General features: G+C 34.9%; 2 protein-coding genes across 2 annotated transcripts; one reads left to right on the forward strand and one right to left on the reverse strand.

The window, feature by feature from the left end:
* Nucleotides 1-503: 503 nt before the first annotated feature.
* LOC134270966 (small subunit processome component 20 homolog) lies at nucleotides 504-17,271 on the forward strand (the record flags this gene model as incomplete). The annotated part of the gene is made up of 28 exons (XM_062753231.1): nucleotides 504-660; nucleotides 849-1,080; nucleotides 1,532-1,723; nucleotides 2,886-2,996; nucleotides 3,183-3,273; nucleotides 3,364-3,449; nucleotides 3,556-3,681; nucleotides 4,060-4,226; nucleotides 4,350-4,428; nucleotides 4,709-4,904; nucleotides 5,077-5,154; nucleotides 5,399-5,478; nucleotides 5,769-5,986; nucleotides 6,255-6,399; nucleotides 6,987-7,151; nucleotides 7,266-7,335; nucleotides 7,473-7,526; nucleotides 7,626-7,784; nucleotides 8,034-8,189; nucleotides 8,425-8,562; nucleotides 8,939-9,210; nucleotides 9,355-9,467; nucleotides 9,680-9,915; nucleotides 10,610-10,749; nucleotides 13,137-13,293; nucleotides 13,492-13,590; nucleotides 14,809-14,986; nucleotides 17,246-17,271. Coding segments are annotated over 28 exons (3,921 nt in total), but the record flags the coding sequence as incomplete, so codon positions are not given.
* Nucleotides 17,272-17,392: 121 nt separating this feature from the next.
* On the reverse strand, nucleotides 17,393-23,913 carry LOC134270965 (uncharacterized). The gene is made up of 2 exons (XM_062753230.1): nucleotides 23,808-23,913; nucleotides 17,393-19,421 (listed from the first exon to the last, which is right to left on the reverse strand). The coding sequence occupies exon 2, from the start codon at nucleotides 19,391-19,393 to the stop codon at nucleotides 17,693-17,695; it is 1,701 nt and encodes a 566-aa protein (XP_062609214.1). The 5' UTR covers nucleotides 19,394-19,421; nucleotides 23,808-23,913; the 3' UTR covers nucleotides 17,393-17,692.
* Nucleotides 23,914-27,161: the final 3,248 nt, after the last annotated feature.

Below are 27,161 nucleotides of genomic sequence, written 5' to 3' on the forward strand. Positions count from 1 at the left end.
TGGAAAAACGTACCTCTGAAAAACCCAGCGGGGGGTATTTTGTCCCGTTTGGACAGTTCTAGTTTTTCATTTTATTGGCAATAAAGTAGATGAGGGAGGTATTTTTTTTTATTTTAATTTTCGATTTTTCTTTAACATAAAGATAATTTTTTTTAATCACAGATATACTTTCCATTTCTGGTCAAAATTTCTGCTTTATCCATTGCTTAACAGCGTGTAAACATCGTAGGTAATGTCCTTGAATGTATTTTCAAATGAAGCAGCCAAAATCTCATTGTAAATGGCTACCGGAAGTGATATTTGAATACTAAACTACGAAACAAATGAGGTCGGAAATTTTTTTCCCGGATTGGTCTTCGCAATACCAACTTTTTATTTTATCAAAAATACAATAAAATCGGCAATGCGGCTACCTCAAAACGGATGCGCGCGGGCCTGAGAACCAAGATTTCAATTTTATATGGCCTTAGATCTAGAATGCTTGGTCAGACAGAAAAAAATAGGTACCTTTGAGGTACTTGATTGGTTCTCTGCACATTGGCTTTAAGTTGCTGTGGGATCCCGTTACAAAACTCATCGCCAGTCATGCTGCAGGCCTCGATAAAGCTGTGTTCTGGGATTTATACAGGCTGGTTCTAGAAGATGCAGCTCAAAAGTGTGGTAGGAACTGTAAAGTTTACTTGAATTCTGTAAAATGTCATTTAACGCTTTATAATTGTCAATAAAAAAAATTATAAAGCTCTCTTTAAAAAAAAAATTACTTAATGAAAATATAGCATAAAATACAAAAGTTACAAAGATTTCTCACTTCAACATACCAAATTTTCATTTTCATTCTCTTTTTCTAGAGGAATCTTTACACCAGACAGATTCAACAGCTAGCACAGAACAGGATCCAATGGAGGAAGATGATGATAACATGAGACAACTTTTTGTGAAGAGCTGTAGATCACATGAAAGTCTAGAAAAACCAGACTATGCCAACTTTAGATTCTACCTGTGGAAGTCTATGCATCTGTTTCCTGACTTGTGTGAAAAGAAAAATAGGGATGTTGTTACTTTGTTGTTGAAATTTATGAGGTACAGTTTATTACAGAACATCAAACTGAAATAATTCTAACTGCACCAAGCATAGAATTTGAATTTAAAGGATAATATATCTGTAGGTAGTACATGATTCATGTACCATACATGTATACAGTAACACTTATAACAAAGCGACAGAAATGACCAACTTTGATTCATTAGAAGTGTCATTTGTTTTAGCCATTAAGAATATAACACATTTTAAAACAAATGGGATTGAAAATCACTTGCAGTAAGCATGAATTCGCTATAAATGTAATTCCTATAACCATGTTATATTGTATTTCTTGAAGGTAAACTTCCTTTCATCATTTGAAAAGATTGACTACCTAAATGATACCTATACCATTGATAAAAGTTTATCTTACACACATTAATTGATTTTTTACATCTATCACTTTTCTTGATTGTACATTTTCTATGATTTGGATGAATATTTTAACAGTATGGAGTACTACAATGTGGACTTGTCAGCGGCTCCTACTCAGAACTTAAAGAGGCAAGAGACTCAAGTGTTATCTGAAGAGGAGGAGGAGGATGTTGAGGATGAGGAAGAAGAAGAGGACCATATGGAAACCAGGGCCCAGAGGAAGAGTAAAGATAGAAAGAAAGGGAGGAAAGAGAGAAAGTCAGAAACGTAAGTACTGATCAATTAGAATCAGGTTTAAAAATAACTTCAAGGTTGTCCCTACGAATTGAAATAGAGGGGGACATTTAAAAGGAATTTCTCCCCTAATGGGGAGAAAAGAATAAATACCGATATACCAAAATAATTATTGGATTAAATCATTGTATCGAGGAAATTCCCTGATCCCTGAGTCTTAGAAACATCCATTTATCCCTATGGAGATGTTGTATAATTTGTAAACTGTATTGTAAATTTTTGTAGATATCAAAGATGTTTTTTAAAGAAAATATGATATGTTCTGTACTTAATCTCTTATGTTGGCAGCAAATCATATCAGGTACTTGGATCTGTCTCAATATTTTAAAAAAGTATGCTGTCCATTATTTGTTATGCCCCCCTTCGAAGAAGGGAGGGCATATTGCTTTGCTGCTGTCTGTCTGTCCGTCGGTCTGTCGGTCCACTTAGTTTCTGTTCATTTTCTTTGCAACCATTGCACATACTGAAATGAAATTTGGTATACAGATATATCATATGAATATCTAGGTCAATTTATGTTATTGGTACTATCGCATCATTTTTTACAGAGTTATGCCCCTTGGACTTCGAAAAATTCCAATTATTTGCAGTTTCTGTTCATTTTCTTCACAACCATTGTACATACTGAAATGAAATTTGGTATACAGATATACATATTGAATATCTAGGTCAAGTTTTGTTATGAGTATGATTGCACCATTTTTGACAGAGTTTTGCCCCTTCGACTTAGAAAAATACCAATTATTTGAAGTTTTTGTTCATTTTCTTCACAACCGTTGCACATACTGACATGAAATTTAGTATACAGATTTATCAGATGAATATCTAGATTAAATTCTGTTTTTGGTACCATTGCACCATTTTTGACAGAGTGATGCCCCTTGGACTTAGAAAAAATTCCAATTATTTGCAGTTTCTACATTTTCTTTGCAGAGGTTGTACATACTAAAATGAAATTTGGTAAACAGATTTATCAGATGACTATCTTGGTCAAGTTCTGTTTTGGGTACATGTACAATCACACCATTTTTGACAGAGCTATGCCCTTTTGGACTTGGAAAAATACCAATTTGGGGGGAGGGGAGCATAAGTGTTTTACAAACATCTCTTGTTGTATAATTTTTGCACCACATAGGGAAGAAGACTTAATGGATGATGAAATTGTTGAGGAACAAAAGAAAAGCAAAACCAAAGATAAAGGGGGCAACACAAAGGGTTCAAGGATCAAGAGAAGGGCAGCTACTAGGTATATCAACATATCTGCTATTGAATATAATATATATTGATTATATCTCTTGTATTCTGATATATGTGTATTATTCTTTAATCATTGCTCTACACTTTAAAAATGAATACATTCTTGTTAACTTTGTTAGAAGAATTTGGATGAATTTTTTTTTGTATATTGTATTTAAAAAATATCCTTTTCCAGTGCCCTTATTGTACATTTGGAACTGTTCAGTAAATTCTCCAGCCCCAAATCCTTATACAGAGAAACCGAAGTCAGACATCTGTATGAACAGGTACTCCATAGAAATCAGTATGCACTGTATTTTTGTGTCTTTAAATATTGAAAGTGATATGAATAAAACAATCGATTACTTTGTTTACAGCTATTATTTCACAAAAATGGTAAAGTACAGAAGGTGGCCTTTAGCTGCATCATGACGTACAAACATAAATATTTAGTGCCATACAAGTAAGTCCAGGCAAGATCTGTTTGATCAAATAGAGTATCTAATGTCTCTGTATTAATTTTGCTTTGAGTTACAGGATGTAGAGTTATGATTATTCTTTATTTACAGGGAGAATTTTGAGAACCTGCTGAATGATGCCAAGTTTAAGACAGAGATTGTCCTGTTCAGTATTGATCATGAGAACAGTATAGTGAGTCCAGAACACAGGGACCAGGTGCTGCCTATCTTAATGAGGTCTGTCAGCCCTAAAGTCAAATTCTGAAAGAAATTATTCTTTATCAGCCACTTAGTTCCATGAAAATACATAGGTATTTTATATGGCTATCAGAGTATTTAAATACTGTAAACATACATTTTTCCATGAATCCATGTGGTCATAATTTCATGGAATCACAATTTCTGTTCAAACCACTGATATTAAATTACCGGGTATGCAGATTTTCTACATTTCATCCAAGAGCCTTTTATGTAATTTAAGTACGCTGGGACAAATTTGTTGTCTTGTACATAGCGTAGATAAATACACATGGAAAAAAGGTACTTTCACAGTAGTTGTCAATCTAAAAGCATTTTTCAAACATCGTAAAGCTATGTTGTGTGTATAATTTACAGGATACTTTACGGTAAGATGCACAGTAAGACAGGTAAGGACTCGGCCGGGAAGTCCCACAGTCAGTTCAGGAGGTCCATAGTGTTCCGATTCCTTAACGGCTGTAGTGGGGAGGAAATCATCAAGTTCATGGAAATGGTGTTTGAGAGCTTCAAACACTTTGTATCTGGTTAGTATGAAGGACATAGTTTACCCTTAAATGTTGATATTTCAAGATTTAATAGCTTGGTATGCAAGGTTATTGTATTAGACCTTTCAAATATTTACAGGTAGTTATTGGTTTTATTTATAGATGATGCTCTGGTTATGGTGTGTCAAACAGAAAAAGAAATTGATCTATCCAAAGTGATCCCTCTTAGGAAAATGAATGGGTAAATTACCTAACACTGTTATCTTCTTGACTAGTTATGTAAATCTGTTTTTGTAGCAAAGTGTCTTACAGATACTTCAAATATAGATTTGTATAGCAAGTCAGTAATTCTCAAAAAAGAAAGCATCAAACCCTCACAAAAAGTAAAATTCTAGATTTGGGATGATTCACGTACATTGTAAAATTATGTAATAACTTCATTCAAAGTTGATGAAGATTTTACAAACGGTTACAACGTATTTTGAATTACCAATAAATACTATCCTTTTCTATCCCCTCAGGGCATTAAATACAGTGGATATGATTGTGAAGAAGTTGGGTCACCTGATTGAGGGTTACCTCCCCTCCCTACACTGTGTCCTCCTGGGGTTAACCTCTACCTGTGTGGCCTGTCTGGAGAGGAGGGAGGAGGTATCCCCGGGGGCCCTCAAACCTCTCAAAAACATCAGGCAGTTATGTATCACCCAGATCATGCAGGTAAGTAGTGTAGAAATGTGCTCTTTTAAGCTGTTTTTGGTCTTGTTTACAGATTTATGTGCCAGTGTTTGAAATGCACATGTGTACTCCACTCCTTTGATTGAGATTTTATATACAATGTGTTCTCTAAAAAGGGATGTTAAAGTATTGTTGAATTTTTTTTTCATTGTAGTTCTATGATGTCTTTGACAGCTATAAGTTTTCACCAAAAGAGATAGATGCCATGTTTCATGTTGCTGTCTGGCCACAGGTAATTGTCAGAAGATAAAACTAAACTACCCTTTATTATGTATGTGACACTTTATTTCATAGAACCTTTCCAATGCATTATCTAAGGGGAGTTTTGAAGAAATATATTGATTTTGTCCCATGAAAAATAATTTTACATAATTTAAATGATTTTGGGATTTTTTTTCTGCAATCTATTCTAAATATTTTGTCAAAAAGCATTAATATTTAGATGTACTATAATTATGTTATCTTTGCATTTCTAGCTACCAAAACTTCAGAATGAAGGAATCTACCACCCAACACCCCTTCTTAAACTACTGCATATGTGCACAGCAAACAGAAGGTATTTATTGTCTCTTGAATAGTGATTGGCTTTTTAGCAGCCATTAAGCTGTTTAAGCATACTGTGAGAAGTGATTTTTTTTAAACTTTAAAAGCACTTCATGCAATGTTTACTTCATTTGTTAAATTTTTGTTACTATGTTTTAGCAATTCAGTTGAAATATTAGTAAATTGCACTTATCTATCGATTATTAGGATCTAACACCTACCCTAATCCTTGCCAAATTTCAATCCATTTGAATGTATAAGTGATATTGAACAAAACTTCAGTTTTGGACTTGAATGTTTTAGGTATTTGACCTTGTTGGCCAAGTGTCACGATACTGACCCTGAATTGACCCCTATAAGTGCTGTTCTAAAGCTTCTGAATGCCAAGGAAGTAAACAAATCTGTGACAGACTTCATCATTGAGATGCTTAACAACCTGTTGTTAGGTGAAGAGGAGGAGGAAATGGAAACCATCACCATGGCAACACCAGTCAAAGTCAACAAAATGGTCCAAATAAATGGTAAACCTCATAAATGTGAATTATAAATTGTTATTCTATACAGCCTTGAAGAACACTTTTAGCTGACATGATCTTTATTAACCTGCATGTCAGAAAATGTTACAATTCTTACTTCTTTTTCTTTTAGCAGCATTATCAATTTGAGAACTTATGATTATTAACAAGTATTTCAAAGAATTTGAGATTTCAAATAGAGATACAGTATAAATAAATGTGATTTATTTATTTTTTTGAGCCAATAGTTTGATAATTTTCTATATTTTTGCAGTATCAGAAGTAGGGCAGTTTGGAGCAGAGCTTTTGAAACCACACGTGTCAGATATTTTAACATACCTACAGAAAGCTATAAAAAGTATCAAAGGTCACGGTAAAAGGTCACAGACTGCAGGAAAAGAGCTGTCTATTTTGTCAAGGTAACTTCCTGTCTATATATTTGGTACAATATCAGTTAATAAGTAATTGTGGTATTTTTATATAAATTTGATGGATTTTTTCAGCTTGTAAACAATTATTAGCTAGAAATTCTAAGTGGACAATACAATGACCTAGACACTGGTCAAACAATTTTAAGTAGGTTTTATTGTGCATTGACATGTCAAATATGTTAATATACAATTATGGACTTCAGTGTAGGTCGATATGTGGTTATAAGGACTCATGGCAATTGATATTGACCGAAGACATAGAAAGTGATAGCGACCGAGCCTGAAGTCCATAATAGTTATATTATATAATCACTCAAAGTGAATGCACTAACACAGTCCTAACTAAACAGACTTGGCTGTCATTGCGTCACAATGGTTAAAAACATGGTTCTCATACTATGACGTCATGTTTTACGTAACTTCAATGCAACCGAACGCTGTGTCGTGCGTTATCATTTTCTGCCGACGCGCTTTCGCGTCGTTATCACAAAAGGAGGAAAATCACATGATGTCCTTTCAGCCAATGAAAATCACGTAAATAATCTTATATAATATAGCTTTTTATTGAATTCCAGAATCAGTGAATTTGTGACTGACCAATCAGAATGCCTGGCACTGATAGAGCTCCTCCTCCCTTTTCTGGGGGAGGGGCTCAGTAGACTTCCTGACACAGAGGTCAACATTCTGACCAGTATCAGGAACCTGGTAGACAAGGTCAAGGACAAGAAAAAGTTCTACAGGCGAGTTTTTTTTATCTGCTATCACACATTTAAAGTTCAAATTTTAACTATTTTTGAAGCAAATTAATCAATTGCAAAATAAGATTTGAATGCTGGTCTTGTTTCATATTCCAGATCATTTTGCCAGCTCTTTGGATATATCCAGAACCGACAGTCAAGAATTCTTCTTTGCCAACTAATTCAGGTATAATTCAAACACATTTACATAAAAAAGATTTCTCTCATTACTTCCACATTTTAAAAAAAAATTCATGCATGTAGATGTGCTTTGGAGGTGGCATGCATGAATTTGTTTTAATTGTTGGTTTTTGGTTCATTTAGGTTATTGCTGAGAGTAATGAAGAATTGAAAGAGATAGCACAACTGTTATCAGAGGTGGGTAGTCTTTCATAATTACTTTCATAATGGCATTGTGTATTAGTAAGCTAACTTTTAAAATTCAAATTTATACATTATCTTTATGCCATTGTACAGTTGAATGCATGGGACCCTAAACACACGGAGGAGCCAGATTATATGAAGAGACTGAATGCTCACAAGAAAGTTAACGAGGCCATCAAAGGGATGGAGGATGAATTAAATGTGGATTTCCTGCTGCCTGTTCTTCATTCTTGTTGCTATTGCATCAAAAATGTATGTGTAATCCCTTCTTTGAGACTATTCAATAGTTAACACAATAACATACAATGTACATAAAGTTATTTTTCTTGATATACAGCCATGTAAAAATACAACAGTCTTTTGGGTTTAAGAAAATTTGCAATTTTTCCTATTTTTATTCAGTATGGAAAATTCTGAAGAATTATGATGTAATTTTAAACATGTATATTGAAAATATTCTTATTTTATTTTTTATGATTATTGATTTCAATTCTGAAACAGATAGATGACATGTCACTGAGGGATAATGCCACCCACACACTGGTTACCATGGTGAAACAGTTCAGTCATGTGACCTATGACCAGGATGTTTTCCGAGATCTGATTTCTAATGGACTTATTCATGAAGTCAAAGCAGGCTTTAGGAACAAAAAAGAGGTAAAAAGATGATGCTAGAATTTCAAACTTTAAGAGGTTTTATAATTTTGGCAAAATTTATTAATAAGACACATATATATTTCACATCGTTTAATAAATATGATAATGTATGCATAGTTTGAAAAAATTCTTCAAGTATCATGCACTTAAAAAATATGTCAAAATTTTATGACAGATATATTTTGATAGGTTTGAGAGTTTATGTTTTTTGAAGTTCCTTGAAAATTCTTTGTAGCATGTGCGACATGAGTTCATTGCTGTTCTGTCTGTATTGGTGGAAATGTTCCCATCACATGACATGTTCTCTGACCTTGTGATTCTCAAGGACAAAGACGTGGAGGCTGATTTCTTTGAAAACATACGGCATATTCAGGTAAACTTGCAGTGAAACACAATTACATATAAATTTCAGAAAATGCTTTAATTTGTTTTATACAATTATAGTAATTCATCACTATTTCAAGTACTGGTTGAATTTTTTATGTTCATTGTAAACATGAATTCATAGTTTGTTTTTGTTATGACAATGTTTTATGGTAGATATGGTTTCAAAAAGTAATGTTTGAAAGATGGTGTAGTTTTGAATTAACACTACAAATTACCAAGCGAAAAAGAAAATGTTATTTTTTAAATACACATGTACTTAACCAATATAGGATATATATTATTGCTGAGGTTTTTATTTGATAATTTAAAAAGAATGTGTTTCCAGGCCATAATCATTAAACTTTTCATTTTCATCATTACAGACACACAGACGATCAAGAGCATTGAAGAAGATGAACAGGACATTACAGTGTCGACCAGTTCGTAAGGAGATCCTGGTTTCTTATTTACTTCCTCTAACCTCTTCCTTCCTGCTTGACGAGACTTTTACAAAAGCCCAGGGTGTGCAAGAAAGTGCCATAGATGCCATGGGAGTTCTTTGTAAACAACTGCCTTGGCACATCTACATAAATCAGCTGAAATACTTTCTATCTTTATTGTCGAAGAAGTTTGAGAAGAAAAAACTTTTAGTCAGGTATACAGAATATTTTCAGTACATATAATATTACGGTTACCAAATTATTAGTTTGAAAGGAATATTTATAAAAACACTTTAACAGAGAATTCTTTCATAAATAAAATTTGCATATAATACATGTGTCTTGTTTGTTTATTGTAGGGTGATTGTTAATATTCTGGATGCATTCCACTTTGACCTCAGGAATTCTCAACATTCTGTTAACAATTTACCAGATTCTGTTGCAAAGAAGAAAGCAAAAGGAGAAATAACAGGTAAAAGGTTCTTGTTAAAGGAACCAATCCAAACCTACAAAAAGCTACTAATAATTCTAAAAATTTTATAAAAAGTAGAAGTACCTGTATATGAACATTCTTAGTCTGCAATATATTTTACAAAGATTATTCTGTATGCTAGTAAAAAATTTGTATTTATTGTATATAAAGCCACAGTTGATCCCATACATTGAATCAAACCTCTATTGTAGAGGAGCCAAATCCATTTGAAAATGAAGAAGAACGAGAAGCGGAAAACACAGAGGAAACTGTAGAGGCAATACCCACAATTCCAGAGGAAACTGACGAAACCATGGAAACGACCCCAGGCTCTCAAACCAAACAGTTTGATTCCATGGTGATATGTTCAGTTGGTCAGGCCACCAGAATCCATTGTACTATAATGAAGTCTGTTATCCCTAGCCTACAGAGGTGTTTGACAAAGAAGGTATTACTTCAATTGTCATGTAGGATATCCAATTCATTTTTTATGAATTTGCAGTTAATTTATGTCTCATTAACAAAATAAGTGTCCAGATAAGTAAAGCATTTGGATTTCTGAGTAAACTCTTTTCTTAGGCCATAATAAAAATATTCTTAGATTCTCATCCCTGCTTGCCCCGATTTTATACCCCCGCCTCAATTTATTTATTTCTGTTTTTCTTCGTCTTAATACTGATCGGGATCGGTATTCATCTACCATTCTACTTTCGTTTTAAATCCTGCGAAAGTCGACATGATTTTGAGCTGAAAAGATGGTATATTGCTGTAATACATGCGTATACATATATTTTAAACAAGGGTCATTGGTTGAAAAAGATCGGTGATGATGTGAAGTAAGAGATAATTGAACCTTCACTTAACTTTTATTCGGGTATTGTAGATAAAATTACACCGATTGACCAGGTCAATAAAAAATCTGCAAAATTGAAAAAAATGAAAAAATATAAAATGAAAGCCGCCCGCCCGCCTTGATTTGTAAAAAAAATTGGATGAGAATCTAGCAATTTATTTATTATGGCCTTAAGTGATGATTATGATCTAGAAGGTAACACGACTCTTAATGACAGATAAACAGGTCGCTGATATACAGTGATCTAAATTTGTAAAATAATAAGATTTTTAATGCTATATTTTTGCAGGAGAAGAGTGAAGATGAACACAAGCTGGCTAGGAATAATATAGCTGAGGACAGTGAAGTACTGAGAGTACCTATAGCTCTAGCCATGATAAAGTTACTACAGAATCTACCTCATAAATCACTGGAGCGCAACCTTCCAGGGCAAGTGTTTATTCTGACCAAATTCACAAATTATACATACAGTAAAAATTGTCCAATCCGAACACCTTTGAATCATCAAAGATTGGCTTAATTATAGATAAGACAATACTAGACATTAGAATTTATTAGGGGACTTGATATTTTTGCCCCTCTTTGAAGAAGGGAGGGCATATTGCTTTGCTGCTGTCTGTCGGTTGGTTGGTCGGTCTGTCTGTCGGTCCACTTAGTTTCCATTCATTTTCTTCGCAACCATTGCACATACTGAAATGAAATTTGGTATACAGATATATCACATGAATATCTAGGTCAACATCAGTTTTGGGTATGCTCGCACCATTTTTGACAGAGTTATGCCCCTTGGACTTACAAAAATTTCAATTATTTGCTGTTTCCATTCATTTTCCTTGCAACCGTTGTACATACTGAAATGAAATTTGGTATAAAGATATATCAGATGAATGTCAAGGTCAAGTTTTGATTTGGGTATGATCGCGCCATTTTTGACAGAGTTATGCCCTTTGGACTTGGAAAAATTCTAATTTGGGGGAAGGGGGGCATAAGTGTTTTACAAACATCTCTTGTTACATTGTAATTGACAATACTTTAGAATACACAGCATCCAGATAATATGCAAGTTTTTAGGTCACCTGAGTAAACTCAAGTCGTCCGTCGTGCGTCGTCCATCATGCGTCGTGTGTTAACATTGGAACATTTTCAGCTTCTTCTCTGCAACCACTGAACCAATTTCAACCAAATTTGGCACAAAGCATCTATGGGTGAAGGGGAACAAAAATTGTGAATTTCATTATCCCTGCCCCCCTGGGGCCAAAACCACTAAAATTAATGCAATCTTTAAAAATCTTCTTTACACCTGGACATCAAGTAGTCAAACTATTTGCATGATTGTAATCAGCATTGAGTCCTCTACCAAAATTGTGAAATTCATGGCCCTGGGGTCAGGGGTTCTAGTGCTAGGGTGGGGCTATATAGATAATATAGTGAAAATGCATTATTTCTTTGAAAATCTTCTCTGCTTCTGAGTATTAAATAAACCAACTAAGTATATAGTATGATGAGCAAGAGTGCCTGTACCAAAATTGTGAATTTTATGGCCCCAGGGTCAGGGGTTCTGGTGTTAGGGTGGGGCTCTATTGATTATATATAGTGAAAATACTGTAAACCAACTTTTATTCGCGATGACTTTATTTCGCGATTTACCAGGGATAAACTAGTTCGCGACGATTAATTTTCGCGATCAAGCCTTTTTGAATCTGTTGTTAATAGACACTTATACATTCAGGGCCGGTTCGCGGCGAGAAATATTCGCGATGGCGAGGCTCTCGCGAACTTCGCGAAAATTTCTCGCACGCGAATAAAAGTTGGTTTACAGTACATGATTTCTTTGAAAATCTTCTTCTCTGCTCCTAGGTATTAAATAAACCAACTAAGTACATAATTATTATGAGCAAGAGTGCCTCTACCAAAATTGTGAATTTTATGGCCCCAGGGTCAATGGTTCTGGTGTTGGGGGGTGGGGCTCTATTGATTATATAGTGAAAATACATTAAATCTTTGAAAATCTTCTTTTCTGCTCCTAGATATTAAATAAACTAAACTATGTGCATAGTTATGATGAGCAAGAATGCCTCTTCTAAAATTATGAATTTTATGGCCCCAGGGTCTGGGGTTCTGGTGTTAGGGTGGGGCTCTATTAATTATATAGTGAAAATACATTAAATCTTTGAAAATTTTTTTTCTCTGTCTCTGGGTATGAAGCAGATGAACTACCTATATAGTTATGATGAGCAAGGGCCCTAATCTTGCAGAATTTTGAATTTCAAGGCCCCAGGGTCAGGGGGAGGGGGGCTCTACTTATATACTGAAAATGAATTAATTGTTTGAAATATGCTCCTTTGTATTTATAAAACATTTATTTATTTTTTGATAGGCAATTTTAAGGGTGCCTTTTAAAAATTTGTGCAATGTGTGGACCTAATGTCAGGGGTTTATGTCACATTGTTAGGGGCACTACTGATTATTGCTGAATATTACTGATTAGTTGGAGGGCATTTTTGTTCCCCTACCCTGCGTATTGGTATTCAGTAACCAAGCTAAGCAACTGCTAAATGTAGTTATGATGATCAATGATGCCTCTTTCAAAATTGTGAATGCCATATAGCATCTGGCTTAAAACATGAATCAAATTCAATACACTGTAACTGGGAAGTTGTTGCATAATGCTCAGGTGACCTATAAGGCACGTGGGCCTCTTGTTCTATATTCATCTTTATTAACTGAACTATCAATATGTCTTTTAGAGTATATGAAAAATAACATGATTTGATAATATCTATAAAATGTGTTTTAATATTTTGTTCTTATTTTAGAATCCTGTTGAAGGTTTGTAATTTTATGAGGTCTAGAGCTGTTGACATCAGAAACACTGCCAGGGACACACTGGTGAAGATTACCACTTCCCTAGGACCAAGGTTTTTCCCATACATTTTGTCAGAACTTAGAGGGACATTGAGAAAAGGATATCAGGTAACAGACCTACTTAAATATTAGTTTAGTTTAAACATCATTGGCTTGTTTTGTTTGAATAAAATTTCATAATTTTTTCCAAACTATATTGAGTTTTTCACAAACATGTTGCAGTTAACTACTAAAAATAATTAGTTCTTATAATGCACACTCATTATAAATTTGAAATTGTTTTGTATATTTGTTTATGTTTGACAGGTCCATGTGTTGTGCTACACAGTCAATGTGCTCCTTAAGAATCTGTTGCCTGTACTTAAACCAGGAGAGCTGGATGTCTGCAGGAAGAGTCTCCAGGATGTGAGTCAATTTCAAACATTCTTGAGATCAAGAAAATATTTTTATGCCCCCCTCGAAGAAGGGAGGGCATATTGCTTTGCTGCTGTCCGTCGGTCTGTCGGTCGGTCGGTCTGTCGGTCCATTTAGTTTCCGTTCATTTTCTTTACAACCGCTGCATATACTGAAATGAAATTTGGTATACAGGTTTATCAGGTAAATATCTAGGTCAAGTTCTGTTTTGGGTACGATCACACCATTTTTGACAGAGTTATGCCCCTTGGACTTAGAAAAATTCCATTTATTTGCAGTTTCCGTTCATTTTCTTTGCAGAGGTTGCACATATTGAAATGAAATTTAGTATACAGATGTTTCAGCTGAATATCTAGGTCGAGTTCTGTTTTGGGTTTGATCGCACCTTTTTTGATAGAGTTATGCCCCTTGGACTTATAAAAATTCCACTTATTTGCCGTTTCCATTCATTTTCTTTGCAGAGGTTGCACATATTCAAATGAAATTTAGTATACGGATGTTTCAGCTGAATATCTAGGACAAGTTCTGTTTTGGGTTCTATCACAACCTTTTTGTCAGAGTTATGCCCCTTTGACTTAGAAAAATTCCAATTATTTGCTGTTTCCGTTCATTTTCTTTGCAGAGGTTGCACATAATGAAATAAAATTTAGTATACAGATTTTTCAGCTGATTATCTAAGTCAAGTTTTGTTTTGGGTACGATTGCACCATTTTAGACAGAGTTATGCACTTTTGGACTTAGGAAAAATCCAATTTGGGGGGAGGGGGGCATAAGTGTTTTACAAACATCTCTTGTTTACCTTATGTGTAATTGATTTCCTCAGGAAAATATGGATGGAGGAAAACACAATTTAATTGGCAAAAAAACACATTACAGGGTTATACTGTATAAGTTAACATTTTTAGTAGACCCAAATTTAGCAATTTATGCCAAAAAATTGGTACTGGTATATTTTTAGGGAGAAGTTATTTTTTAGCAATTAAATAGTGTCAAGAGAGAAAGTTATTACCATCTATTGGAATAAACAGTTAGAAAAATTCAATTTTAGTGATATAGGAACCCTTGCTAATAATGTCAAAATTGGATCCTTGCTAAAAATTCTGCTATTAAGGTAATATGCACTCCCGAAAGCTAGACCAATTAATAGGATAAACAAATCTTGAAATTTCTTAATTCTAATTAGGCTGTATGTTTTTCTGTTTTCGTCAGGTTTTCCATGAAGATTTATTTGGACAAGTGGCTGAGGAGAAGGAGGTGGCGGGTGTTACAAGTAAACTGTTTGAGGCCAGGTCCATAAAAAGTTACGACTCGTACAAAATACTGGCTCAAGTCATCAGTAAAGAATCACTCATGGCATTCATCACTCCACTGAAAGAGGTAAGGTATTGTAATATTTATCCCCCCCCCCTCTTCACGCTCCTACAAACAAAATTTTGGGCTTATTCACATATTTCCAAGTGTTTTACATTGGATGTCTCAAACCCTGGCCCTTGGATATTTCAAAGTATTTTCTCATAGTGTTGTTTGAGATAGCAAGGTTTGACTGTAATTGTGTGAATATAAGTATTAAATACCAGTCCTGTATATTAGTCTTTGTATGATACCATGACAAAACATATCATGCATTAAAAAAAGGATAAATTAGTAAATCAACAAATTCACACCTTATTTAACAAGCATTCTGAGAGCATTGCATAAGCAATAGACTTCCATTGAGCTCATTTAAGCAAGAGTTATACCCCATGGCTGCCATGTTGTAGGGCAACTCTCCCAGATTCCATCATTATTCAACCAAGTTCAATTTGTTATACTGATTACTGAGGTAAAGCTACTCTATTTTACTATCGGAAATACGTTTTTTTAAAGCCATTATTAATTCATAAATTTAAGACTGTAAATATTTCCCCCCATATATTTCTGGCATGCATGTTTAAAATTGGTTTCTCAAAGAGAGAAAAATTCACTGCTTTGCCCTCAAGGTGGCGGCTAAGGGGAACATCTCCTAGGCAAAATTTCTCAAAGGAAAACCATCTATACATGTCTCCTACCAGGTTCCCCTTTTTAGCTCACCTGAGCTGAAAGCTGTCCATCTGTCTGTCTGTAAACTTTTCACATTTTCGACTTCTTCTCAAGAACCGCTGGGCCAATTTCAACCAAACTTGCCACAAAGTATCCTTGGGTGAAGGGGATTTAAGTTTGGTCAAATGAAGGGCCACACCCTCATTCAAGGGGAGATAATTGGGAATTAATGAAAATTTGGTGGCATATTTTAAAAATCTTCTTCTCAACAACCACTGTGCCAGAAGAGATGAAACTTATGGGGAAACATCCTCAGGTAGTGTAGATTCAAGTTTGTTCAAATCATGACCCCCGTGGGTAGGGAGGGGCCAAAATTTCCGACCAAACTTTTACATAGAAATATGTAGGAAAATTCTTTAAAAATCTTCTTCTCAAAAATGACAAAGCCATAATTCATCATATTTATATGGAAGCATGTTCAGGTTGTGTAGATTCAAGTTTGTTCAAATCATGACCCCCAGGGGTAGGGCGGGGCCAAAATGGCCGACCAAAGTTTTACATAGAAATATATAGGAAAATTCTTTAAACATCTTCTTCTCAATAATGACAAAGCCATAATTCATCATATTTATATGGAAGCATGTTCAGGTAGTGTAGATTCAAATTTGTTCAAATCATGACCCCCAGGGGTAGGGCGGGGCCAAAATGGCCGACCAAAGTTTTACCATGAAATATATAGGAAAATTCTTTAAAAATCATTTTCTAAAAAATAGCAAATCCATGATTGGTCATGGGACTACTTTTGGATTTCAATTTTACAATTCCTACACTTAGTGCTCAGGTGAGCGATGTGGCCCATGGGCATCTTGTTCTTTAGCATGTCATTTCATTCTATGCAAAAGTTATGTCCAAGGTAAAACTGATTGATTTGAAGGTTGTGAATGCCTATTCCTTTTTTGACGTCTTTTCTCGCTTTATATTTACCATGCTGACAATGGGAAGTTAGCACAGCACGAACCCAATCTTAATTTAACCATTATAAAAAATTAAAAATGCCTTAATTTTGTCAAAAATCAATGAAGCGGAACGACATTCAAACTGATCTGTAACTCATCAAGATACACTCACAAACCAAAATTCAGCTCAATATCTGCTAGCGCTTAGAAAAAAAGTGCAGAAAACCAAGTAGGACGACTGACAGACAGACGGGGATAGCTAGACAGACGGACAGACAGACAGACAGATGCAGAGAAAACTATAGTCCCCTCCGGTTTCAGCGGTAGGGGGCAAAAAATGTCAAGAAAACATTTTCAGTACTTGTTAAATAATTATAAATGAAAAGATGGCATCATTCTGATAATAAAAATTTGTAAATCTGTATATTAATCAGAAAATTTTGCTGTCTAGAATTTTAGCTATTTTGTGCATTTACTGCATTTGCAGAAATATTTTTTGTAAAAAAAGATCAGCAAAAAAACGAACTTGTAAATCTAAATGAAATTTAATTTACACTTGAATGCAAAACTCTCCCTTTCAAAGAATTTATTCAGTCACTTTTAAAAAGTAATGTCAAATGAATCTAAAATAGTCTTTATAAACCTAATAAATTGGACATTTCTAAAAACAGATACCACAGATGCAATTCCTAACTGACGTCATCATGTGAATGACAAAGTATTGATTATTAGAAACATGGAATTTAAGACATTAAGAAATTCGAGACATTTGATTAAAAATAAAAAAAAAACAAAACAATTGTACTCTTTGCATTCGGTATAATACCTAGATATAAAGACCTTAGAGAAAGATCTGTGTACTATTCATCTTCTGGTTTAATGTTTATTTTATGTCTGAGTTTTGTATGAGATGGAATGAGTTTAAGAATTAAACAATTTTGACTTTGTTTCAATTTGCATTTCCCAAAATCTCCTAGAGAAAAATTGTACCGGAACTATTTACTGGGATTTACCAATGTTAATTTCCATCACCGGTGTTTCTCATCCAACGCTTTTGGACTTTGAGGTTCATAATTAAATTATTTCAGTTTATTTGCATGAACACATTGATCTTTAATTTATTCCATATACTTAATTTGTTTCACTCTATGGGACTCAGCTACATGCAATATATCATTGCTGTCTATACTGAGATCACATGGTTCGGTTAATTTACAGTTGTCTATGAACAGAAGGAATGTTCCATTCTGGTCAATGATGTGTATAATGTTATTAGCCCCGTCAGCAATCAGGATATGACACATGCTGTCTGTAGCAATACCAAATGGACTAAAGTTTTTGTATTTCATTCCACTGTATTTGAACTTGATATGTCCTTCATTGTTCAACACTAAAACTGAAAAACGCTCACTCAATACAATGTCAAGGTTCTTGTTTTCATCAATGTGGGGCACAGATGATAAAAATGAAAAATATTCTATCTCTGATAAGTCACTTCTTTTTATTTCTTGTGTGATTGTAGAACCAGAATAACGGACAACTCTTCTAGAGACCGATGTAAATCGATCGATATATATGGATGTCATAAGTACCAAGAGGTCATCAGTAGAGGTGCTGCAGATAGTAGCTGGTCTCCAGTCCTCTACTTTGAGCACTCTTTTTATCTTATCACCCTCCATTATATTAATATTTCCTGTTTCACTTTCAATATACACTAGATGTCCCTGTCTGGTGACTGTCAAAGCATTTGGGCCTGACAATGTATTCTTTGTGGTGATCTTCCTCAGCACCTCCCCCTCTTTGTTCATCTGTTTTATGATTCCATTGAGGTCACTGACCCAGAAGTGATCTGTGTGAGGAATACAAGCTACCTCACAAATTTCTTCATCTGTTTGTATATCTCCCACTGTAAGTGGCAAATCAAGAAACTTCTTTACAGCTTCTTCTGAACTGGAATTGGATTTGGGAGCTTGTAAGACCTGTCCATGAATGCAAGATTTCACTGTTTTTGGAATGTCACCAATTATCATACACAATATTTTCTCTGTAAGTTTTTTGGGACTGAAGTCTTGCACTGTTAGTTCAAATCTGGAATGAATAGTTCTGAACTTTTCATTTTCTGAAGTGTAATTGATAAGTTTAGATGGATCATTCGAGGCAAGGATAGATTTCTTCTCATCCATTGCTGATTGAATTGATAAGAAGCATTTTTGGAAATCTGCTTCCAGGGTCTTAATTTCATCAACATCCTCTCTTTCCTTTTTTGTTGCATCACCCTTATATTTTTTAATAACTTTGTCTACTAAATTGTGCCATGTTTTACCAATTTCATCCAGGGTTCTTTGCCTTTCTTCATGTTTCTGTTCAGTGCTTATGAATGCTTCTTTCATTTCTGAGAGTGTTGTTTCATAGATAGGTGCAATACTAGTTTCAAGTTCATTCATGTCTTTTCTGATGAGCTCCTGCTTAGACCTATAAATTTCAGAAATTGGGGGCACAATGTGATTTTCATGTGCTCCAGAGGCTAGACATTTCTGACATATCGGGGATCCACATTGTTCACAGAACATTTCACATTGTTTTTCACCATGGACACTGCATTGTGGTGGGATGACTTCAGATTTTCTGTACTCAAAAGTAACAACGTCATGTCTAATGGTGGGATTGGAAATCATATGATGACCTACGCAGTCCTTACAGAGATCAACTTGACATGTTTTACACACAGTTTCTGCAGCAGACTTTATGTCTTTCTCAGGGCAAAGTTGACAGCGTTTTACATCTTGTGCCCTGTCATGAGGATCCAATGATGTTGCCATAACTCACTAATTAAGAAGTTTTTTGAACCTGTGCCAACAATGAAAATAAACATCTTCATTATTCTGCATTTTAAAAAAAAAATATACACTGTACGAGGGTTGTTCGAAAATTATTGAGACATTGTGTATATTTTGCTTTCTAATGCCGTATGCTCTAGCGTATCAAATCAACTAAGAATCATAAAACCCGTATGCAGGTGATGGAGGTATATCGCTGCATAGGTAAGGGAAGTTGGCGATTGAAAAGTTTATGCGACTTGTTTATCATAAACGTCTTTCAGTGAAAATTGGCATACACGTTTGTCGTACACTAAAAATTAATGAGAGCAAGAAATATTTTACAAATATTAAATATTTTCCCTACAATGGTATATAAATGTCAATAGTAGGGGTACCCGGAGCAATCGCGGAATCAAATATTGAAAATATGTAAGCCCAAATTCTAACTCTCGCGGATCCATAATGAGAGCGAAAATAATTCAGTTTAAGTCTATAATTTTTTCAGCTTTGGTTCAAATTCATGTTGTGCAACTTTGATAGAATTTTTATCAGAAATACGGAGATCATAAAAAATTAAGCCCGGTAGAGAAATCTGCTAACAACAAAAAAATGGATTTTGACGTCAAGGGCGGAGCAGGCAGCATGCCTAAAATTTTGTGTAGAGCAATGTAGAACTCTTTTCAAGACTGAATGACTTGCTAAAACAATAACAACGAGAAAAAAAATGATGTGTTAGGGTTTGTTATTTCAGTGGAATACATTTTTATGCCCCGCCATGAATATGGCCGGGGCATATAGTGTTTGTCATGCCCATCTTCCGTTCTTCCGTCTTTCCGTCCTTCCGTCACACTTTGTGTTTAGCTCTGTTCAAAGCTAAGTCTCAAAGAAACTATCCAAGACATTTTCATCAAAATTCATATGCTGATAGATATTGATGAGAGCTATGCAACTGCATCAACATTTTTTGACCTTGACCTTTCTTTTGACATTGAACTCACTTTTCTTAAATTAGTGTTTTGCTCAGTTTTAAACATACCATTCAAGATGGTGTTATCAAACTTCACATGTTGATACAAACTTGCACGGATGATGCATCTAGGGATGAACACTACCAGACTTGCTTCGGATGCTGGATCTGACCTACATTTTCCAGATGAGTGACCAGGTTAAAGGTTTTGGAGCAGGTCCATTCCCAAGGAACTATAAGCCCTACTTAGACCAAACTTGCATGGATGATGCATCTTAAGATGGACACTACCAGAATTGCTTCGGATGCTGGATCTGACTTACATTTTTCAGATGAGTGATCAGGTTAAAATTTTGGAGCATGTCCATTTCCAAGGAACTATAAGCCCTACCCAAACCAAACTTTTGCGAATGATGCATATAGGGATGAACACTACCAGACTTGCTTCAGATGCTGGATCTGACCTACATTTTCCAGACGAGTGACCAGGTTAAAGTTTTTGGAGCAGGTCCATTACTAAGGAACTAAAAGCCCTACTTGAACCAAACTTGCATGGATGATGTATCTAGGGATGGACAGTACCAGACTTGCTTCGGATGCTGGATCTGACCTCTATTTTCATTCCAAAGTAACTATAAGCCCTTCCTGAACCAAACTTGCATGGATGATGCAGCTAGGGATGGGCACTACCAGACTTGCTTCGGATGCTGGAACTGACCTATATTTTCATTCCAAAGTAACTATAGGCCCTACCTGAACCAAACTTACATGGATGATGCATCTAGGGATGGACACTACCAGACTTGCTTCAGATGCTGGATCTGACCTATATTTTTATTCCCAAGTAACTATAGGCCCTGCCTAAACCAAACTTGCATGGATGATGCCTCTAGGGATGGACACTACCAGACTTGCTTTGGATGCTAGATCCGACCTACATTTTTATTCCCAAGTAACTATAAGCCCTACCTGAACCAAAACTTGCATGGATGATGCATCTAGGGATGGACACTACCAGACTTGTTTCAGATGCTGGATCTGACCTATATTTTCATTCCCAAGTAACTATAAGCCCTTCCTGAACCAAACTTGCATGGATGATGCAGCTAGGGATGGACACTACCAGACTTGCTTCGGATGCTGGATCTGACCTATATTTTCATTCCCAAGTAACTATAAGCTCTACCTGAACCAAACTTGCATGGATGATGCATCTAGGGATGGACACTACCAGACTTGCTTCGGATGCTGGATCTGACCTATATTTTCATTCCCAAGTAACTATAAGCCCTGCCTAAACCAAACTTGCATGGATGATGCCTCTAGGGATGGACACTACCAGACTTGCTTCGGATGCTGGATCTGACCTACATTTTTATTCCCAAGTAACTATAAGCCCTACCTGAACCAAACTGATCAAATTTTATACACATACAAATTTTCATGTTGCTTTACTAATATATCCTCTGCGGGGCATTCATGTCCTATGAACATATTTCTAGTTTAACAATTAATTTAACTAGAGTAAAATCAAAAGATCTGGACAACCATGATAACGTACAGTATTGATATCGTTACGGTACTTAACCCGCGTTGCATAAATTGGCACTGCATGTTTCTAAGTCATCCTTTCCCATAAATGAAAATTTTTGACTTGGGTAGCAACAGCATACATTTTTAAATAATGGTTTAAGAAAAGAGACTGTTTGATTTTTGTAATGTTATATACTGGGGACTCTCAATGGCTCGAACTCCGATCTCGAGAAGTTCTCGATCTCTCGAAGTGAACCTCCGGTCCCGTTTTTTCCCTCTATATAACTAGGGCTGGGACGATATATCGAGATATTGATATATCGTGATATATGTGAGGACGATACGCATATCGATACATATGAAGAAATATCGAAATATCGCCCATGAAAATCTTACTTCTATTTTTCTTTGTTTATTTAACATTTGGGGTTTAATATATAAAATAAATAAGTGAAATATAAATATAGATATGAAATAAATAATAATTAACACTATTTGAGTAAAATATTTTTGTTATACAACATATAAACAATTATTTTGAATAAATTATTCTTAATTGCAAAGAAATAATTTGTTTCTTCAATGCAAAAAAAGATTTTATAAGCAATTAAACATATTGTGATACATATCGTATCGTGGCTCAAATATCGTGATATGTATCGATATAGAAAAAGTTGTATCGTCCCAGCCCTATATATAACTTTGCAAATTTACTCCTGATCTCTCGAACTTCTATCTCTCGAAGTTCTCTATCTCTCGAACCAAAACCCAGGTCACGCTACCTATATTTCATTGAATTTTACCCTCTATCTCTCGAAGTTTTGACTGCGCGTGTATATACTCCAATCAAGTGTAAAATTGATGCAGTCTGGACTTACCTGGGAAACAGTGAACGCCTGGGGCTAGCATGGAGGTGTTAAGTGGGTGTTTACATAAATGACACTACACCTGTGGGTCGTCCGTGTGTCAATATAATTATTAATTGGTTATAATTGGTAAATTATAAACGAGTTCTCAACTTATTTTGACTTGAAACCGAGACGATATTTTTTAGAAAATAATTAATAGACGTTCGTTTCAATAAGTTCAATAAGTAGACTATGGACTTTTATTAGAGTCTACATAATCCGAGTATGAAATATTGCAGAGGGAATTCTTCTATCAAAGACTGAAAACCGATAATCAAAAATCTGGTGAACGCTAGTGAAGGACCCGATCAGGCCGCGGAAAAGCCAAACAGCTATTCGGGTTCATAATCATAAAATAAGAGCAAATAAATATTAAAACTTTATTTAGGAATTCATTTTATTTATTCAAAATATGATCATTGTTGTTGATATCAAGTGAACTACCTGCTAAATGCGATTGAAAACGTGCCAAATGACTTAACTTACATATACTTCTGGTATCTATAATAGTAGAAAGTCGATGATCGGAACTGGAAAATCCGGATTTTATTTAGTTTCTATCTCTCGAACCCTTCGATCTCTCGAACTTTTCTTGCAGTCCCTTGAACTTCGAGAGATCGAGAGTCACCTGTATGTAATAACAAAGAAGGAAGAATATTGATCACTTCCCGATTGTTTCACATGCGACACAATTTTCGGCTAACGTAACGTTAAATGACGTAGCGAGGCTGCTCCGGGTCCATAGACATATGCATTTTTATTACTTCACAGAAACTTATGTAATCATCGTAGGAATTCGAAAATTTGCTTAGGTGTTTTAGTTGTTCTTTACAAGATTTTGATGAATTTTCATGAAATAATCGCCGTCCTTTATGGAGTAAATGTAATTGTCTCAATAATTTCAGAACAGCCCTCATATATGTTTGAAGCCAACAAGAAAGTACAGGAAAGATTAAATTGGAATAATTTACATATATTAATTAAAAATAAGTTGAGTTTGTCTTACCTGTTAAAGATTGTCTCTACAAAACATGGCGACCTGTTCATATGTTGAGATAGTCAATGATCCAGGTGTGTGCTGACTGCACACTTCCGTGCAAAGAGATTTAAATGTCTACCTGTGATATTGACACTGGGTCTGCATAGTTTACTTCTAACTGATGTGTAATAAAATTTCCTAATCTCAGTGAAATTGATATGCTGGGTTGTTGTTCCTTCATAGTATGCATGTACATGGTTGGAAATGAATGAAGCATATGACATACCTATTAGTTTCTCATATTTTATATTTCTAAAATTGTACACTTGACTTTGAAACGTGTGATTCATTTCCTACTGTGTACCTATCCATGAATATTAATCAGGCCTTTGAAAACACTTTGTAAGGGTATTATCTTTTGCTGGACTTACCTTTATTTTAATTTTTTTTTTGTAAATTTTGTATGATATTATTATTTATATATGCAAGTAAATTTTAACCTCTTAAAAAAAAGGGGGGCACTAGAAAGAGGTAAAGTATGTATTGGTGTTGGAAGCAAATCGAAAGTGGTGGTGGTGGGGACTAATTGGAGGAGAAAAAATCCAACATAAAAAAAACCTGACAAGCAATTAGGAAAAAAGAAAAGGAAAGAAAAGGAAAAGCGGAAAATTTCTCTATTGTCCAAATATGTAAATCCTATTTCACTTCTTACTATATCCCCCCCCCCAAAAGAGGGCGGGGGGGGGGGGGCATGGTTACTAAATAATAAATTCAAAGGGATGCATATATTATTCCAATATTTATGCCCCCGTAAACGAAGTTTGTCGTGTCTGTCTGTCTGCCTCTCTGTTTGTCTGTTTGTCCGCAAAAACTTTAACCTTGTCCATAACTTTTGATTTAGTGGAGCTATGACTTTCATATTTCACATATGTATTCCTTGTGACAAGACCTTTCTTAGGGTACCACCAAATTTGACCTTTTGACCTTGACCTTGGAGTTTGACCCACTTTTACATGAAAATTTTAAAATTTTACTTTGGCCATATCTTTTGAACAGTAGACACCAGGACATTTATTCTTCACATATGTAATGTTTGTTGAAAGACCTTTTACTGGATACCAACAGCCTTGACCCTTTGACCTTGGCCTTGTAGATTTTCGTACTTGTGAAAAAACTTTAACCTTGGCCATAACTTTTGAATGGTAAGGGATAGGGCTTTCAAACTTCATATATGTAATCCTTGTGAGAAGAGCCTTCATTGGATACCAAGAATTTTGACCCTTTGACCTTGACCTTTGAGATTGACCTACTTTAAAAAAGCAAACCTTGACCCTTACTTTTAAAGATTAGGGCTAGTGCTTTCATACTTTACATATTTGATCTTTATGACAAGACCTTTCATTTAATAACAATAACTTTGACCCTTTGACCTTGACCTTGGAGTTTGACCTACTTTTTAAGAAATTGAACGTTGACCATAACTTTTGAACAGTAGACACCAGGACATTTATACTTCACATATGTAATGTTTGTTGAAAGACCTTTCACTGGATACCAACAACCTTGACCCTTTGACCTTGACCTTGTAGATTTCCTTACTTGTGAAAAAAACTTTAACCTTGGCCATAACTTTTGAACAGTAAGGGATAGGGCTTTCACACTTCATATGCGTAATCCTTGTGAGAAGACCCTTTATTGGATACCAAGAATTTTGACCCTTTGCCTTGACCTTTGATACTGGCCTTCTTTAAAAAATACAAACATTGACCTAACTTTTAAACAGATAGGGCTATTGCTTTCATACTTTACATATTTAACTCTTGTGACAAGACCTTTCATTTGATAACAAGAACTTTGACCCTATGACCTTGACCCTGGAGTTTGACCTACTTTTTAAAAATTTAGCCTTGGCCATAACTTCTGAACGGTAAGGGCTAGGGCTTCCATACTTTCCATAAGCATTCTATGTTGCAAGAGCTTTCATTTGATACCAATTACATTGACCTTTTGACCTTGACCTTGGAGAGTTTTGTACTTATTGAAAAAACTTTAACATTGGCTTATTTTCAAATTTCACAATTGTTTTCCAGTGAGAATACCCTACTTTTGTTACCAATTAATTAAATTTGCATTTTAAAAAAGTTTAATCTTTACTATGTTGCCATACGGGGGCATCTGTGTTTCACAAACACATCTTGTTTTAAAATGTAATTCTTCCTGTTTTTTTTTTCGAGGGGGGAGGAAGGGGGGGAGTCTCTTTCTTTGTGGTGCCTTTCTTATTTGTGTAGTCTTCATTAGGGCCTCGCAAGGATTTGCGGGTGCCCTATAGTAATCACTCCGTCTGTCCGTCTGTCATTCTTCCGTCCACAAATTTTCTGTTTTTTCCTAATAACTTTTTTTATGGTTGCCCAATTAAGATCAAATTTGGTATTGTAGTTCAATAGCCAGAAAAACATATTTTGATGCTAAGTTTGTTTCTCTCTGTCCCCTGGTTTGGAGCTGGGGTGGTGGTGTAGATTCCTTAACTTGATATAAGAATGCATTGACAAAGAGAGATAACTGCTAAAGATGTTCCCATTGTAAACTGAATGCTGCTATGAGTCCCTTGGGATAAATTAGCTTTCCTCCTGAAGAAAATCCAAAGCATTATCTTTATCTGTCACATTGAGATGAATTACCACCTCTGTCTGCAAATGAAGTTTGTTTTGAAGTTAAGTCAGTTTGGAATGCTATGGACACTCTGAAATGTGGATTTAAATATAAATGTTCATACTTTCTTTTTGTTAAAATACCCTACACAATGAGTTATGATTTCATTGAATTCTAAAAACAAGAAATAGATTAAAGAAGACATATCTTTAATTGTTAATTTTTTTTCCTTTATGTAAATTCAAGAATAATATTAATTTTTCAGGTAGTTGGATAAAAACCCTATTCTATCATTAATACTGAAAAAGTTCTTATTGTAACTTTAGAAGAAAATGATGAGAGAGGTACAATTAATCCCGATGGATTAATTATCTAGCCTGCTGCTGAAAATTTAGTAGGCCTATCTTTATCTGTCACTTTAAGATTAATGAAAAAATTGTCAGCAACTGCTGTTTGTTTTGAAGTTAAGGTCAAGCCTTCATTATACATGTACTGTAAACATACTTGTTTCCACGGGGTCATAAATCTGCGGAATCTCTATTCCTGTTTAATCCACAGGTAGAAAATTCCACGGTTTTCTCAGACTGTCACTATATGCCTTACTTTTGTATTAAGTATATATCCGCGGAAAATTTGTGACCGCGTACATAGCGTAAATTAAAACTACGCGGAAAAAAGTACTTCTACAGTATTTGCATTCAATGAAGACTGACATTTTATATAACACAATTA

The sequence above is a fragment of the Saccostrea cucullata genome, unplaced genomic scaffold (assembly GCF_032062105.1).
Source record: "Saccostrea cucullata isolate Sc308-1 unplaced genomic scaffold, CSIRO_AGI_Scuc_v1 ctg8760, whole genome shotgun sequence".
NCBI lineage: Eukaryota > Metazoa > Mollusca > Bivalvia > Ostreida > Ostreidae > Saccostrea > Saccostrea cuccullata.

Coding starts and splice junctions, on each gene's coding strand:
- LOC134270965 (XM_062753230.1), bottom strand. CDS start 19,393: ATGGCAACATCATTGGATCCTCATGACAGGGCACAAGATGTAAAACGC.